We start from the raw sequence: 18,900 nt of genomic DNA, 5'->3' as shown, positions 1-18,900 counted from the left end.
TCTGGAGACAATTTATCTCTTGCATCCTTTAAAGATATAGTCCATTATTACCTATTTTATTTGTTGTTGGTTTTTTTTTAGTCTGGTAGTGGGAAATAGGGGACTAAGGACATTTTATGCTATTCTGATTCAGCCTAACTCTTAGACAGGCTTATCCCGAGTCTTAGAGGTGCGACCTTCCCAAGTGTTCTGCCCCTCCTCTAAATATAATGGTGGGCTTGGCACATATTCCTGCTCCTCCTGCATTAGAACATTTTTTTTCCATTTTTCTTCTCCAGCTGTATAGCGTTTCCACCAGTGCCTTCAGTTTCTGTTGTCCTTCCTTCTGCAGATTAAAGCTTATTTTCCTTAGGGGAGATAGAGAAGTTTGATCTGGGCAGAGTTTCAGTGGTGTAGCCACTCCTCTCTGCCAGCAGCAATGAATTTCCACCAGTGCTCTCATGCTAGAGTTTTATTGTCTTTCCCCATGATGATTAAGGCTTTTGTTCCATAGGATATGTAGGTAGAATGGTCTGGTTTTGTTTCCATCCCAAAGCTAGAACTACGAGATATCTTTCTCAGGATTCTTCTCAGTCTTCCCTATTAGCACTTGGTACAAATCCTAAAGGAAAAGTCTGCTAGAGGATGCCAGACCACCTATGTCTGCAGCACCCAGGGTCTTCACATTCTTACCCTAGCCCACAACCAACATTATGCAATTCCTTAATCATCCTTAGCTGGATTTCTTATGAGTTTATATGTTGTTCAGTAGTATCTGTGAAACATAAATATCTGGGCACTGTTGCTCCCTGCAGATGCTTATCTCTACAGATTTTGGATTAACTGTTTGCACTGCAGTCTCAGGGTTTTTATTTTGTTTTGTTTTTATGAATTCAAGAGAAGTCAATTTGCAATTGGGTTTTTTTTATATATAGTTATAATGGTGGGAGAGAAGGTCCTTCTAATTCTACATCCCTGAAATGATACCAGAAGATCATGTGAACCTGGAGATAAGCTTTTGAGGCCCTGTTTGTCTTTCAGCATCCATACCCCAGTTTACCAATTCCCCCACAATGGTGATTATGGTGGGTTTACCAGCTCGAGGAAAGACTTACATCTCTACGAAGCTCACCCGATATCTGAACTGGATCGGAACACCAACTAAAGGTAAATCTCTGAAACCTTTTGTTATACAGCCCCCTACAGGCCACTGTCTGAAAACACAGTAAGGTAGCAACCCTCAGAACGGACAATGCCCTGAGTGCCAGGAAAGTCTCAATTATTAACAGAATATGTACTATTACTGCTACTGCTACTGCTACTGCTACTAATACTACCACTACCACTACACTCCTAATGAGTTTTAAAATTTCTTGGGGACATACACTGTGCTCAATCCCATGCTAGGTAAGAAAACTAGTACAATTACATTTCTTTCCAGAGGAGCTCCATTTTTGTAAGACCTCAAGACAATTCTATGACCAGGATATTATTTTTATTGCAATTTCTATTATTATCATACCAATATTAATATTTTTATTAGCATTATCATCTCTTCACACCCTTAAGGTTTTCTTCCAAACTTAGCAGCATGTGGAATCAAGGACTCTGAAGCTGCAGCTAGGAGGGACCCAGAGCATTTTCACTAAAGCTGGGCATCTTAGCTCACCTCGTCCTCTTGGGTCCAGAAGGCGTCTGCTCTCTCCAAGCCTCTCCTTAGGTCTAAGCCTGTCCACTCCCCCTCCCCAGCCGGAAGTGGTCCTGCCTCATTCCGCCTCCAGAGGGGTCTTCGTCCCTGCCTGTCAACCTCCTTCCTGCTCCCTGCTCCCACCTTTCCGTTCTCCTCCATATGGTCTCTTTTGTGCTTACTACCTCTTATTCAGCAATCAGTCCCTCTTATTATCCGGTTGAAGCGTCTGTCCCCCCACCGTGCATCCCCGTTCCTATTTGATTCCTCTGGGCTCCCACACAAACCCTACTCTAATGTGCCTGTTTCCTGTCTGCTCCAGCCCACTCCATTCTCACAGAGGCTCTCACAGTCATATTTCAAAGCGCAAAGCTGGCCATACCTACAGTCTCCAAGGGATCTCTGGGCCTTGAGACTTAAATGCAAGCTGCATCGCCTATTGTTCAAGGCCTTCCACAGTCGGCCCTTGCCAGTCTCTCAGAGGCCTTGGTCACAGTCCATGACTTTACCATTCCCCAAACGTGTTCTGCCTTGTGCCAATGCCACACCTTTGCTCAAGCTGTTCCTCTACCTGCAATGTCTTTGTTCCCCACTCCAGCCCCCCATGCCTTCCTCTAAAAGGCCTGCCCTCCTCAAAGGTCTAGTTCAAAGGCTGCTTTCTCCAAGAAACCTTCTCAGGTCACCCCAAGTTAATTAGTCTTTTCTTGCCCCTTACTTTGTTGCATGGTTCTGTCAGAGTGCTTGACAAACTGGGCGAGAGCTCTCTGTTTACTGGTTTATTCTCTGTCCTCCTATCTGCTGGATTCTGACCTCTTTGAGAGTCTCATCACGCAGATATGGTTTAGCTCTGCCCCAAAACTCACATCTGGCTTCACAGAGTGCGCATCAGAAAATATTTATTGGTTGAATGAATAAAATACTATATTACCTCTTTGCTTATTATCCCCTTTCCTTCCCTTCCCTCCTCTCTGGTTTTACACCATTACAAATGAGAAAGTGTGACCTAGAGAGGGCAAATGTAGATTTTCTATTGTGATACAAAAATATATAATAATATTGGACTATGTTTCAAAAAGCCCAAACTAGTTCTGACTCACTGTTGGACCCTTGGTGATTGATTTTACTCCCTGAATCTAAGTTTATCTTTCCAATGGAGTAGAACATGAAAAGGGTTGGAGTTTGTTATAAAATAGAATAATGAACCAACCACCAGCTTTGGAGCCAAATAGCCCTGGGCTTGAATCCTAGCTCCTCGGTAATTGGGAATGTTAGTTACCATCTCTGACCTTCAGTTTTCTCACTTGTAAAATGGGAATGGTGATTCTCACTTTTCAGGATTGTTGTAAAAAAAAAATGATCCGGTAGCCATAATTTGAAGCTTTGTAAGCACATTATATAGCTACAAATTATACCTTATTCTACCTCCCTCTAAAATCCCTCCCAACTAGGATATGGGTATTGTTGTTGTTGCCACTGAGATCTTCCCAACCTCTTCACAAGTGTTCCCTGCTTTCAGTGTTTAATTTAGGCCAATATCGAAGAGAGGCAGTTAGCTACAAGAACTATGAATTCTTTCTCCCAGACAACCTGGAAGCTCTACATATCAGGAAGTAAGTACCTAACATTTTGAGGACCTGTGCTGCCCACTGGCTGAGGGAGGGCTTTGTTCAGATGATGAGAGACTAAAGCAGAGGCACAGGGTTAGCAAGGAGGCCCTCTAGATTCTCAAATGGTGGTTTGGATAACTATCTTACCGAAAGCTTGTTTCAAGTCATAGCTATCCCCTGCTTAAGAACTTTAAACACTCTCCTACTTCTGACAGAAAAGAATGGAAATTTCCCAGCCTAGCCTTTGAGACAAGAGTCCTAGTTTGGCATACTGCAGTGTGTCCAACCTCATCCATTCAATCTCAAGGTCTCTTTCCTCTCCAAGACTCTGAACACTTTTTAAAGAGAGCCCGTGTCTCATTAGAACCTCGAAAAGAGTAATCACTAACTAGATTTTTTCCAAAACCATAAAACATTGCCAATATCATATCTGTGCGTATGCTGTTACCTGTGCCAGGAATGCCTTCTACTCCACAGATCATATACTCAGGCTCTAATTGGGTTCAAGAACCCATTCAGTTCTATTAACTCAAGGGTTGGAGCCTTTAATATTATGCTGTGTCAGTCAATTTTTCCTGGGTATGCCACTTTATATCTGCTCCTAAGATATACATACACACAGATCCACTGTCACCTGTGTGGCCTGTCCGTGCTTGTCATGTGTAAATATTTACTAGGTGAATAATATAATGTAGGACATATGAGAGATGGTGCAAAAGATACTGTAGAAAATTTAGAGGATCCAGTCTTGGGAATAAGTCTTGTCTGGGTTTTTTTTCTCTCCATCTTTTTCAGGCAATGTGCTTTGGCTGCCCTTAAGGATGTCCATAACTATCTCAGCCATGAGGACGGTCGTGTTGCGGTAAAGCAATTTGCATTTTCCCTGGGATTTCTGCCGGGATGGAGAACAGATAATATGTATTGAACATTTACTATGTTCCACACATTATTCTAAGTACTTTGTACATATTAATTTAATCCCATTTTACCCCATGAGGAAGGTATTATAATTATTCCCCCATTTTATATCCCATAAGAATGACACACAGAAAGATGAAATAATTTTCCGTAATGGCATAGTAGGTATGTGGCAGAACAGAACTGAAATCCAGGTTGTTTCGCTCCAGAATCTATACTTTTAGCTACTATACCTACCACTCCACTCCCAAGAATTTGGCAGGACTACAGTAGAATTTTAAACTAAAATACAAACTTTTTAGTTAAGATTTATCTAAACATCTTAGTCAGTTTATTCTCATAGACACCCTGGAGATAGGATTTGCAAATTCTAAAAATGAAAAAAGATCTTCAACTATGCAAATTATCTCATCTAAGGTGGTGAGGATAGGGAGTTGTTTCCTGTCCTTAAAGAACTCCGAAGTGATAGGGAAGGAGGAAGCCTCACCTAGGAGTTGAGAAATCAGTTCTATGTCTCCTCTATCAGCAACTCTCAGAGACTTGGTTAAGGCAAATCCTTCCTCTAAGGCTCAGTTACTTCACCTGTATAATGACCCTACTAAAAACCCACAAATGTTTTCTTGCATTATTATTCCTATAGAGCCTGCTACACTTTTGGGTAAATAGCAGGGCTCAGTGAGTGCTTGAGAAATTGATACAAGCCAATTCCAAATCCTTGCTATCCTTCATCACCCAGTCCAAGTTCTATCCCCTTCTGGTAGCTCCAATTAGCTGACCACAGGGATGGTCAAGAGTAGGCATTCTATCAGCACCAGACTCACAGCAAACCAATCTCATCATCTGCCTCTAGGTTTTTGATGCCACCAACACTACCAGAGAACGACGGTCAGTGATTTTGCAGTTTGCTAAGGAACATGGTTACAAGGTACAGTTACACTGCTACTCTTATCTAGAACCTACTTATCCAGGCATAAATCCTAAAGAAAGGCAAACCAGAGGATTCATAGAGTCCAGATCAGCTACCTTAGGCTCAACATTTTAATTTGGTTGATAAGGCTTTCCAGATAATGTTTAGAAGCAACAAAACAGAACAGAACAGGAAAGGAAAGGTGCCATATTAGGCAATGGAAGATGATTACTGACAGGCTGGCACTGTAAGGGGAGGATGAGGAAAAAGGAGAGAGAACCACTACAAAAAGCATGTGAATTAAAAACCAGTAAATGCAGCAAAGGAAATCATTATCAAAATGAAAAAACAACCTATTGAATGGGAGAAGATATTTGTGATAGATCTGATAAAGGGTTAATATCCATACAAAGAACTCATACAACTCAACATGAAGAAAACAATCCAATTTAAAAAATGAGTAGCAGACCTGAATTTCTATTTCTCCATAGGAGACATACAGATGACTGATACACATATGAAAAGAGGTTCAACATCACTAATCATCAGGGAAATTAAAATCAAAACCATAATGGGATACCACCTCATACCAGTCAGACTGGCTATCATCAAAAAGCTAACCAATAACAAGTGTTGGTGAGGATGTGGGGAAAAGTGAACTCTCATTCATTGTGGGTGGGATTGTAAATTGGTGTAGCCACTATGGAAAACAATAGAAATTCCTTAAAAAATAAAAATGGAATTGCCATATGGCCTAGCAATACCACTTCTGGGTATGTATCCAAAGAGGGAAAAAACACTATTCAAAAGAAAAATTTATTGCAGCACTATTTACAATAGCCAAAGCAACCTTGGTGTTCATCAGTAGATGAATAAAGAAGATATGATAGAGAACAATTGGGTGCTTAGAAAGCCATAATGTTCCAAAAGGAATGTGTATACCCTCGTATACATATACACATATATACACACAATGGAATATTTCTTAGCAATTAAAAGAATGAAATCTTGTCATTTGCAACAATATGATTGGACCTAGAGGGTTTTGTGCTAAGTGAAATAAGTCAGACAAGAAGAGACAAATACCATATAATTCCACTTATTTGTGGAATCTAAAAAATGAATAAATAAAACAGAAAAAGACCCAAAGATACAGAAAATAAACTTATGATTGCCAGAGGGGAGAGGGGTTAAGGAGATAGGTGTAAAAGGTGAAGGGGAATAAAAACATTGTATTTGCAAAAAGAAAGAAAGAAAGAAAATAACTACTGCTTTAGAAAATGATCATTTTAGCTGAATTAATTGGGTGAATTAGCATCAGGAAAGTTGACTTCAGGTGCAATGGTATCAGATGAGCTAAATTCCCACCACTACCTTAGCATGCTACTTACAAAATGTTATCTATCTCTCTTGGAGCCTTATGTCTAAGAACCAAATTCATTTTATAGACATTATTTACAAGATCCTACTTTTTAAAAAAACAGCAAAAACACAAAGCAATAATCTTGAACCATTCAATTTAGAGCCAATCCGCCTCATAAAAATCAGAATCCTAAAGCACCACTGTATGAAATTATGTTGTCAAAGATGCTCTGGGGATGACTCAGAAACATTTAGAAGGGGTCAAACTATGATTGGCTCCTATCAAATACAATTCCCTGCTAAAAAATATCTCTTTTGTTTCTCTTATAGGTGTTTTTTATTGAGTCCATTTGTAATGACCCTGAAATCATTGCAGAAAACATCACGGTAAGGAGCCCAAATTACCCTTCCTTCTTACTTTGCCTCAGGCTTGGATCATGCCTTAAAATATCTCTATGAGGTTAAAGAAGGCATTCTTTTCCAGGATTCCCTTCCCACATTCCATAGGAAGCATTCCTTGATGATTGTGGCCTACAATTTTCCTATGAGATTAAATGAAGCCAATATATATAGAGTTATTAATATGCACCAGGTACCAATCTTGACTCATTGATTTTTTCACAACATGCCTGTTAGGAATCATTTCAGTGTTGGCAACAAGAAACTGAGGTTCCAACAGGGTGAGTTGTCAAGGGTTTATACAGCCAGAAAGAGGTAGAAATGGGACTGGCCCTCAGGTTTGGCTATCTGCCTCAAAAGATCTTTATTCTGCCTCATAATTCATATCAGAACTATCATGCCTCTTAGATTTTAGGCATGTGGTCTAGAACTAGATCACTTAACACATTTTATTCTTCTTTATTTCATTAAATTACTGGAGCTCAGAGACAGAAGAGACTTTAAAAGTCGTCTACAGGCCCTGGCTGGTGTAGCTCAGTGGATTGAATGCAGGCCTGTGAACCAAAGGGTCACTGGTTCAATTCCCAGTCAGGGCACATGCCTGGGTTGCAGGCCAGTTTCCAGCAGGGGATTCAGTAGAGGCAACCATAAATTGATGTTTCTCTCCCTCTCTCCTTCCCCTCTAAAGATAAATAAATAAAATCTAAAAAAAAATCATCTACAACCCTTCATCAGATACCTGAAATCTCAGGTAAATGTTTGTCTGCATTTTTTCTTCACATAATTTGTGACAAGAGGCTCATTGCCTTCATCAAATACAGTCCAATCAAGCTGAAATCTACCTCCTTGTAATTCCCACTCATTGGTTCTATTTTTGTCTCTAGCAGCAAAGAACATGTCTAATCCCTTTCTTTCCTCTTCACCTATCCATCTATCCACCCATTTATTGATTCAACAGAAAATGAATCTAGGAATAAAGTAGGTGGTAAAAAAAAAAAGAAAAGAAAATGAATCCATACACCCATGCCAGGATATTCCAGGTATTAGAGACATAGAAATGGATAGAGAAGAGTCTTGCTCTTTTTAAAAAGATATTTATTTATTTATTTATTTATTTATTTATTTATTTATTTATTTAAGAGAGAGGGGGCAAGGGAAGGAAAGAGGGAGAGAAACATCAATGTGTGGTCGCTCCTCACATGTTCCCAACTGGGGACCTGGCCCACAACCCAGGCATGTGCCCTGACTGGGAATGAAACCAGTGACCCTTTGGTTCACAGGCCCACATTCAATCCACTGAGCTACACCAGCCAGGGCTAAGAGTCTTGCTCTTGAGCTCACAGTCTTGTAAGAGAGCCTGGCAAATTTATAGACATAACTCTGTGAGATAAATGCTAAGATGAGGGATTAAAGGAGGTTTGAGGACCTAACCTTACATCGGAGGGATAGGGTGTATCAGGAAGTCTTCTTAATGAGGGTAATAGCTGATGTGCACCTTGAAAATGCATAGGAATTTGGCAGGCAAAGAATGGAAAATCAGGGAATAGCATGTAAAGGAATAGGGGAACAATGGGAGAGGAGGATGAAAAAAATTATTTTGGGCCCAATCATGACAAATCATGAGTCACTTGCTAAAATATTTCATACTCTGTCCTAAAATATATGAGGAAATGTGAAAAGTTTTAAGCAAGGGAATTCCACGGCCAGATGTGCATGTTAGAAACATCCTTCTTAGAAAACCGTACTTAAATAACAATAAAAATATTGAAACAACAACCACAACAAAGAAATATTCTTCTGGCTGCTGGTATGGGGAATATGTCAGAAATAACAAGACTTTACACAGAGTGATCAGTCGCAAAGCTATCATGAGCATCCAGGGAGGAGAAAATGAAGGCCAATTAGATATTTAGAAGATATAGTGGAGAGGATTTTGATGCCTGCTGAGAGGTGGGGAATGTTAGAAAGGGACACATCTATTATAAGATGACTTCCAGATTTCTTTAGCCTCAGGTAACTGAGTGGATGATAGTACCACTCACTAAGCTGAGTGGAAATGGTAGGTATTGAGGGAATTGGAGATACTAGCCCTTCAAAAATCTAAACCCAACATGCCATGTTCTTCCAGCAAACACTTGATACATTTAAGCCATCGTGACCCCTGGCCAAGGTCTTCTTCAACCATTTCTGACATCACAATTTTCAGCCCTCTTTTTTTTTTAGAAGTTTTAATTTTATCTTATTTATAAACATTCTTCTGAAACATTGTATACTATAGAACTGAATATAATGTAGCATGCCTTGTTTGACCACACAGATACATAAGTAATGAGAATTACACAATCCGGATTTTCAATGGATTCATTTTGTAAACTTAAGCAAGACCCTTTCTCCAAGTTTCAATTTTGTCATTTTTATTATGAGGTATGTTGTACTCAATGATCTCTAAAGACCCTTCCTAAGGGCACTGTCAGAGTCTCTGTCTCCCATGGTCCCTCTGTCCTTCTCCCTTCTCCCAGCAAGTGAAACTCGGAAGCCCTGATTACATACACTGTGACCGAGAAAAGGTTCTAGAAGACTTTCTAAAAAGAATTGAATGCTATGAACTCAATTACCAACCCTTGGATGATGAAGTGGACAGGTAAGAGCCCAGAACCCCAAAACCCAGGTCTGCATCCTTAGCCATGTTTTGATGTCCTGTAGGACCTAAGGAAATTTCCTCCCTCTCTTGGCCTCAACTTTTTTATGTGTAACATTAGGGAGTTGGACTTGATGATTTGTCTTCAAGGATGCTCCTAGTTCTACTTATCAATGAGGTGGTTATTCTTTGATGTGTGAGGTGTTCATGAGAAGATTGAAGGAGTGCTTTCCTGAGCAATACAGACAGATCAGGGACCTGACCTCAGGGTGAGGGGGCAGGGGGAGCCTCCCTCCTGTCTTTACTGCTATTATTTTTTGAAAAGTATTCTTTACCCGTGGATGATACTTCAGTTTTCAAACATGTTCATCTTGTTTAATTGAATCCCCTCTTTCAAATAGAAGAGACTTAAATAGGCCTTATGATCATAAATTTCAAAAAGAGGAAATTGAGTCTTAGCTGAAAACACTTGTCACAGCTCCCACCATAACTCAATAATAGGGCTGGAGTTCTAACCACATATTCTGTCTCCTAGCCATGTCTCTTATTACAGTACTCACATATACCTCTTCAATCAATAAGTATTTGGTCCCTCTTGGCTATGGTATACATAGGGAGTATAAATAAGGGCAAGAGAGGTGCATTCTATCCTCAGGTAGCTTCCATAGTGCCTTGCAATATGGGAAGACACATGAAAAACTTGAAATTTTTATTCAAAATACCGGTAAATACAGGACAGGTGTCAGCTGACAGTATAGGGAAGATGTTAAGTTTTAGATATAAGATATTCCCAGAACCCTACTCTCTTTCAAAATGGGTTGTGATGAGAAGAGACTCACATCACTCAGACTCTTTGGAACCTAAGTGAGAAGGGTAAGGAGGTTTCAACAGTCAATACTACACTAGGAAGTTTAAAGAATATCCTTCCAGCTTTGTCTAACTGAAGTCTTAAAAGGTGAGCATTGTTACTGCCTTACTCCTCAAATTGGGAAATCGAGACCCAGAGTAGGGAAAGGGCTTACCTAAGACCACACAATGAATCAGTAGCAGAATATATACTCAAACCTTATCTTCAGACTTCCAGCCTGATTCTTCATTTCTCAAATCTCGATATCATAAGTGTCACATGAGGCTTAGACACTTAGTGCAAGAGTCAGGACCTTATGTACAATTGTGAGGATTGTTCTTTGTGCATGGGCATTTAGGTCAAGTGTGCACTTACTTCTCTCACCAAGGCATGTATGCTGGAGTGGGGCTGTTTCTGCCCTAAGGAAAGTGATACCTTTACAAATTTCCACAAAAGCACAATAAGGGCTAGCACAGTATATGGTGGAAGAAGTTGGAAGGAGATGAGCTCAGGGGAAATAATGATATTGAGAAAGCCCCTAGCCTTCAACCTGTTCTCCTGCAGGTGCTCAGATGTTTGATGAATCAGTTTGGGCATGAAGATGAATGATTATGAGGGTTGATTTTATTTAATCATTTTTTTTCCATCAGAAGACAATTATAGTCCATGCCTCAGGGCCCATCCCTAATCTTTGCCCTAGGAACCCAAAGAAGAAAGGTCTATCCCTGCTCTAATAGAATGAGCACCACTTGGTTGGGGAAGACAAGGAGTATGCAGTTGATTAAAATAGTGGGAATGATAGAAGTGTGCTGGAGGAACACAGAGGAGGGGACCCAGCCCAGCTCAGTGGAAGAGGTCTAGAAGAGCAAGTTTACCCAGTAGGTAGACTAGATGTGTTTAGGGCACCAGCAAGGCAGAGGCTACCAAAAATAAGAAAATAATCTTGAAATATTTTAATATTTTATATTTCCAGCATCAAGTTAGTCAAAATGGAAAAAAAAATGAAACCAGGACTTGGTATAACCTCCTCATACTATAATATACTTTATAACTTTATTTAAATTTTACATGGTATGTATGGGTATTAGTTGCTGTAATACTTTTGGTGTGAAGCATCTCTGATCCTGGACCAAATAAGTCTTCTAAAGAGAGTGAGTGTACTGGCTCTTGAAGGATGAAGGCATAGGACTTCAACTTTGGAGACCAGGCAAGGAACACTTTTTCAAGTGAAGACGATAGCACTTCATAGTGGCCTAGTTAAATCTGAATAAGGGTAGAGGAGTACAGAGACTATTCCAGCAAAGGCATAAAGGCTGAACTGAAATAAAGAAGTTATGAACCATGAGCATGGAATAGTGAGGTTAGGCCAAGTGGAACCAGTATGTGAAGGCACCTAGAATATCAGACTAAGCTGAGGAATTTGGAAATTCTCCTAGATCCACCAAGAACCTAATGTCAAGAACAGACAGTAACCATGCAACAATGCTACATCATCTATTTTCTAATCCTAAGCTCTGAGAGTCCTTGGAGAGGATGACCTTAGGCAAATCGCTTCCTCTCTCTGTTTAACCTTCCTCTCTGTTTCACCTTCCTCAACCATAAAACACAGATAATGATCTCTACGTTCTAGGATTGTTATACAGAATTATGTACTTGAAAGTCTTCATTCCCTGCCAGAAGCCCCCAAAATGTTCAGCAAATATGAATGCCCTATGGGAACCATTAGACATGAATGATAGGAATGAGCATGATGAGCATGGTGCAGATAGAAATGCCTTCTTTAGGGGCATCAGAGAAATTTTCTGGAACCAAACCCATCAGCCACTGCCTTACCTGCCTTGGGTTAGTGCAGCTATTTCCATTCACTGGGTTTTGTTACTGTCCACACAGGGCTCCTGGTGCGTCACCCCATTGCCCCAGCCTCCCCCACCTGTTTACAGGGATCACCCTGAACTCCTTACAATCAGACAACTTAGGAATTAATGCCTGGCACAACAAGTGCCTCATAAGTCTTGCTCCATGGTTCTAGTCTTCTGATTAGTCAATGTCCCCCATTTTGAGCTCTCTGCAAAGAGGTTGTTGAATAATTTGATTATAATTCTGTTTATAGTTGTCAGTTTATGACAAATCACAGAACTGAGGTGATTAAAAAAGAGCTTTAAGCAAGGACCACAAGTTTCCCACTGATGCTGTAAAACATCTGTGTATTCCCACACCCCAGCACATGGCACATCTTAGAGTAAGTGACTAGTGACTGTTTGGAGAATAGGTGTTGAGCACTGATCATGAATTTCTAAATATGTATTTCTACCTGGCCTAACTCCCAAAGGGCAAGTGCTGAGTGCTCAGCCCAAGCACAGTGCACAGAACAGACAAGGGTGTGTGTGCTGACTTCATGGAAGATAGGGAAACAACCCAAGTCACTCTCCTTTTTGAGTAAGAAAAGAGACTTACACAGAGACACAAGCACACAAAGACATAATCTGGTAACTGCTTACAGAGTGTCAAGTACAATATGTCATAGCATAGGTTCAAAGAACAGAGAGGCAGAGCTTGGCTCATGACTTGAAAGAGCAAAGGAGTGGACAAATCTGAAACTGCCAATGAGATGTTGGAGGTATCCAGGGACACAGAGGATTACCTCTTCTCACTGAGAATGTCAGGAATGTGAACCACATTAAAGGGAACCCTAGATGCCTGGAGTGTGATGAATGAAGGTGAAAAGACAACCTGACTCAAGTTGAGACTGAGAAAAGGAGACAGAGGGAGATGGTAGCAGGCAGTGAGTTCCTGAAGGTGGTCAGGAACCAAGTCTCCAGAACAGGTTCCCAGAAAAAGACAAAGTATGGCATCTTGTTACAGGGAAGGTAGGTGAGAGCTGGGTTATGGAGGAGGCTGGAAGTCGAGTATGTGTTGGGGGTTTCTCTTGGGATTAGTCTCTTCACCTTCAGCCCCTGAACTTTCCTTGCTCTTGCTTGGACTGACCCAGCCACCTGTCCTACATCAAGATCTTCGACGTGGGCACACGCTACATGGTGAATCGAGTGCAGGACCACGTCCAGAGCCGCACAGTATACTATCTTATGAACATCCATGTCACACCCCGCTCCATCTACCTATCCCGGCACGGTGAGAGTGAACTCAACCTCAGAGGCCGAATTGGAGGTGACTCTGGCCTCTCAGCTCGGGGCAAGCAGGTAGGGAGGGCCCTGTGCACTGAGGCACACTGAGGCTGAGCTAAACTAGGTGGGCCGTGGGCGGTGGAGTGGCCACTGCCTCTGTCTTGAGGTTGGGGGTACTCAGTAACAGGTCACTCCCATTCTTCTGCCCTGTCAGCCACTCAGTCTTGACCCATGCTTGAAAGGGTATCATGTGCCCACAGGAGCTGCGAGTCTGAAAACTTGGTCCTGGCACTTCAGGCCTGCCTAGATCTGGCTGCTCTTCCAGCCCCAGTATGATGATCTCCCTTTGCCCCTGCCTGACTTGTCCCTCATCTTACTGACAACTGTGTGCCTTCACTTGTGCAGTTTCCTCACCTAGGCTGCCTTCCTTTGTCAGCTAGTGGCTATTACTTGCAGTCAGCTGTGCTGAAGTGCCCCATCCTTGAATCCATCTTTTCCTCCATTACCCAGGGCTGATGTTACACCACCTCTACCCCACTGCAGGCCATCACACTGTCAGCACTTATCTCTCACCAGTTACTGTTTCTTTCTTCCCCTACCTCCCATACCACCTTGTGAAGTGTAGTTCCTGCTCCCCAGTCTGGTCCAGGAAGCCTTCTCCTGTCCTCTCCTGCCCCTAGACAGGTCACCACATCCTGGGATCTATCTATCCCAGCACTGGCCAAACTCTGACTCTATGGCATGAGCTCCTTCTATCCAGACAAGCATTATGGGTGCTGGTTCAATAAAGGGACATATCCTCCCCAGGCTGACCCTCTTCCTGGGCTTGTTAGCACAGGTCCTTGCTGGGGGAATTCACTTGGGGATGGGACAAGTGGGAAGTGGGGTACAGGATATAGGGAGCACCCTCTTTTATTTTTGTTATTTTTTCAATCTTTTTTTAATTTAAGAAAGATTTTATTTATTTTTAGAGAGAAAAGGGAGGGAGAAACAGGGAGAGAAAAATCAATGTGCAGTTGCCTCTTGAGCACCCCCTACTGGGGACCTGGCCTGCAACCCAGGCATGTGCCCTGACTAGAAATCGAACTGGCGACTGTTTGGTTTGCAGGCTGGTGCTCAATCCACTGAGCCACACCAGCCAGGGTGGGAGCACTCTCTTTTATGGGACACTTGTGCACAGTCATAGTGCCATCTGCTTTCATGTGTGTGATCTCATTTGATCTTTGTGGCAGCTCTGCGAGCTAGGCAGTACTGTCACCAGTTTATGGATGAGGAGGCTTAGCTCCAGACAGGAGCAGAAAGCAGCCCCAGGTCACACAGCTGGAGCCAGGACTGAAAACCTGGCCTTTCTGCCTGCCCCTCAGCATCCCCCACTGCAGAGATGGCAGTGCCACAGGCAAGGCACCTCACCAGCAGCTGTGTCCTCATGGCTCCCTTTCTGTTGCCTTCAGACTGCCAGCTTCCTCTCGAGGTGGACCCTGACCTCTGACTCTTCACCTCTCCCACTCCTTAGAGCAGAGTCAGAGGCCACCAGAGGCATCAGTCCCACCTCATGGTACCACCCACAGCCAGGGGTCTCCTGGTTGGGGCTGACCCCGGCCTTGCCTGCGTAGCTCAGCACCCAATTTGGACATGTGGCCATCTGCAAATGGCGCACTTCCCTCCACACAAATGCGGGCATGTGCACGCACCACCTGGCTCAACCTCAGTGCTCATGGGCACAGTGCACTGTGTGATTTCCCATGGACTGTCACCCACATCGATCACAGCAGCTCCTACCTGCTGTGTGCCAGGGAGTGCTCTGGGGGCTGCCCATCCACTCTGATCTGCACGCACAGTGAGCAGGCTGGGAGACCTCGTGCTGTTCACATCTTACAGGCAGGAGATCCAAGGCCAGAGCAGCTCAGGGACACATCCCAGGCACATGGGGACTGTGTAAGGGAGCTGGAGCAGTTTATCCCCATCACCTACCTCCCAGCCAAGGGCTCCTTCCACCAGAGCACACTGCCTGCTGACTCAGAATCCACCATCAGGATGTGTGTACGCAATGCCCATGTTTCTGCATCTAAGCGTGTGCCCGTGTCTCTGCATTTGTGCAATGTTCCTCACGCACCATCTGTGACTAGTAACATGCCTATACACAGAAGGAGAGTGAATCCCTTGTTCACCTGGGCTCCCACAGCCCTGTGTGGTTTCTCTTGGTGCTGTTGTTGTTTTCCTCCCTGCACTGATTGTGTCTTGAGAACAGGACACCCTATTACCCATCATAGGTCCACATACACTCAGTACATGTTCGAATGCTCTGAGGACCTGGGTACCAGGACACCTACTAAAGCAATAAGAATTTGAAGGATCAATGAGAAATTCCCCCAAATTGCCACCATACCACATCCACACCATATTCTGAGTACCCAGACACTAGGAATCCCTGCTCTTGTGGTCTAGTGTGTTTCCAGCACCTACATGACCTTATTCCCAGGTCTGTCCGTGTAAGAGTAGGCCACATAACAGGAGTGTTCACCCCTAGGTGAAGGGGTGGCCAAAGGATCGGTTTGTGGATCAGGGGGAATTGGTGAAGATATAGGGTGGACAGGACTTGGTGATGTGACTGGATTATCTATAAACATCTATGAGTGGTGGGATAGAGACAGGAAGAGAAGGGAGGTAGACTGCTGGTAGAGTGCCTCCATTTGTCCTCTTGTCCCAGTCTCTACAAATGTTATAGGTGGACTGTTTGTACAAATGAATAACTGAGTAGAGTATTCAGTAACTAAGCATCAGTGAACAAACATACACACATATACACACAGAAACACGCATACTCTTTTCTATTCTCTTGGGAAACAGTATAACCTTTTTATAAACCGGAAATATTTAAACTCTGTATTCATGCTTGTATATCATCTTTCTACCATTTGTGACAGATCTGAACTTGTTCTCATGGCTACCCTGTATTCTTTTATCTTTTCTTTCTCCCCTCCTCTCCTCAACTGTACCCCCACTTTACAGTATGCTTATGTCCTGGCCAACTTCATTCAGTCCCAGGACATCAGCTCCCTGAAAGTGTGGACCAGCCACATGAAGAGGACCATCCAAACAGCTGAGGCCCTGGGCGTCCCCTATGAGCAGTGGAAGGCCCTAAATGAGATTGATGCGGTGAGATATAGGGGCATGGATTTCCTGGTGGATGGCGGGACTTGACTCTGGGCTTATACCCTGGATTGCCTCTGTTTTGACCTCTATGGTAACCTAATTAATTCAAGAAACATTTCTTAACAACCAGCTATGTGCCAGACACCATTCTGTATGCTAAGGATCCAGTGAAAGCTAGAACAGAACAGACAAGTTTCCTTTCCTCTTGGGGCCCAAAGGCAGACAGTAAATAAGACACTGCATTTCATGTGACAAAGGATTGTGACAGGGGAAGTACAAGGGACTGTGGAGGCTCAGAAGGTTAGGGTGCTCCTGACAAGATGTGGAGGTTTACAAGGAAAGCTTCCTACATGAAGCTAGAAGTGAGAAAATAAACAGGCAAAATGGGCTGGGAGTGAGAGGATAAATTTAATTTCAGTGGCAAGGAACAGCTCATGTGAAGGCTGAGAGGTGAGAAGAGAGCATGGCATGTACAAAGAACTGAGGATAGAATAGCAGAGAGGTTGGGGCTGTGGTTTTAAGGGAAATAAGGGAGAAATGGTTGGAAAGGAAGGCAGCTTATATGGCTTTATATCATGTTGAGGGATTTGGATGCTGCCCTCTAAAAGGGAAGCCACTGATGTGGTCTAAGTCAAGGAGGAGTGGCTTGAACGTGATTCACATTTTTTCAAACTAAAAGACCACTCTGCTCACGTGTGGAGACTAGGTAGGAAGAAGGCCAGGACGAGCATGTAGACCAGTATGAAGATGGCTGCATTAGTCCAGACAAGAGGTGAAGGTGGCATTGGAGATGAAAAGAAGAAGAAAAACTTAGGAAATATGTCATCTGACCCTCATGACATGGCAATCTCTCTTCAGTGTCAGGTTTTCTCATGAGCTCTTTGAAAAGGCATTGTTTCCTCTCCATTGTCTCACCTGCACTATATATATGCTGACATCAGGTAGCAGTGCTCAGGTTATGATTGTTAGACCTTAGAGTAAAAGCTTCAACACAGGTGTAGATAACTTGAATGTAGGTAGGTTAACTTGCTTCTCTACTAAATATACCTGTACAAATACAGACAAGTATGTGTCTATACACACATACATACATAAATATGCACAGTGATACACATACTTAGAAAAGGTATATAAAGCATTGTTCTAGATATCACATGCATTTGCTATAAAATGCACGCAAGAAACTATGTAAGTGTTTCATCATAAGAGTACATTTAGGCTTTGTTTCTAGCACATATGTGATGTAAACATTTATTGGAAACTTTGTTTCAACACTGGGGTGGTACTGGAGATGGAGATTAGTTCCTGTCTTCACTGAGATTTGGGGCTAAACAGGGCAGACAGATAAATACACAAAGGAGTACAGAACAGTGTGGGTAATACAGCCTCTGATGGGCTACTATAGGCGCACAGATATCAGAGCAGGGCATCTGGCTCAGCCAGGATCTGCCTGGAGGAAATGATGCCAGTGTTAACTTGGAGAGTTAATATTGAGCCAGGTAGAGGAGATCAGGAATAGTATGCCAGGCAGAGAGAACATCTTAAGCAAAGAGGGTATTGTGTATATGTGGAACTGCTAAAGTTGTAGCAATGGAAAGTAAGAGGGAGGGAAAAAGGAATAGGTTTGAGAGAATTTTAGGAGGTAGAGTCTTAGCAATCCATTATGAGGGGGTGGATCAGGAATAAGCAAGAATTTAGAATGATGACTAGGTTTCTGGTTTGTTTTCCATGATCAGTAATATATTAATAATTAGTTCCATTGATTGAGTCTTTAAAATGTGCTCTGTACATCCTGTACTAGTCTCTTTTGCACATACTACCTCTGATAGGCAAAATACTTTTGTGAGGTAATGTGATTCTCCTCATTTTGCAGATAAGGAAAATAAAATTCAAAGAGATTAGGCAATTTTCCTTAAGTCAATAGGGAATCAGTGACCATTTCCACAGGCAACAGGTTCCCAAAATGCTTCAGAATAGAAAGTTGAAGCCAATCTAGAAGGACCTTGGGTATTCCATAGGGCACACTTTCTCTCATGGGCACACTTTCTCTCATGAGCACTGCCAGTTGGAGAAGTTTGACAATGCAAAGTTGTTTGTGGGCTGGGGAAGAGGTGAGCCTCACCCCTAAAGGAAACCTGGTAGATTGCTCAAAAGACAACAGCCAGAGCCTGCTGCTCTCCCTATAGGAAGGTCTAATCCTTGGAATCCACACAACCAGAAGGAAAACATAAACCCAATATCACTTTCCTACTCCAGCAGCAGCCATCTCACTTCTGGAGAC

General features: G+C 42.6%; 1 protein-coding gene across 3 annotated transcripts in view; it reads left to right on the top strand.

Moving 5' to 3' along the window:
• Positions 1–18,900, top strand: part of PFKFB1 (6-phosphofructo-2-kinase/fructose-2,6-biphosphatase 1) — a 52,186-nt gene that overhangs the window by 20,542 nt on the left and 12,744 nt on the right. For all 3 annotated transcript variants that reach the window (XM_053667593.1, XM_053667598.1, XM_037153668.2), the window contains exons 2-9: positions 1,021–1,146; positions 3,183–3,276; positions 4,069–4,135; positions 5,042–5,116; positions 6,791–6,847; positions 9,379–9,500; positions 13,334–13,541; positions 16,476–16,622. In XM_053667593.1, the coding sequence (XP_053523568.1) occupies positions 1,021–1,146; positions 3,183–3,276; positions 4,069–4,135; positions 5,042–5,116; positions 6,791–6,847; positions 9,379–9,500; positions 13,334–13,541; positions 16,476–16,622 (896 nt within the window). The remainder of the gene's footprint in view (positions 1–1,020; positions 1,147–3,182; positions 3,277–4,068; positions 4,136–5,041; positions 5,117–6,790; positions 6,848–9,378; positions 9,501–13,333; positions 13,542–16,475; positions 16,623–18,900) is intronic.

Source organism: Artibeus jamaicensis, unplaced genomic scaffold (assembly GCF_021234435.1).
Source record: "Artibeus jamaicensis isolate MK-2021 breed Jamaican fruit bat unplaced genomic scaffold, CSHL_Jam_final contig_1410, whole genome shotgun sequence".
Classification (NCBI taxonomy): Eukaryota; Metazoa; Chordata; class Mammalia; order Chiroptera; family Phyllostomidae; genus Artibeus; species Artibeus jamaicensis.
This window is presented reverse-complemented; position numbering and strand designations above follow the sequence as displayed.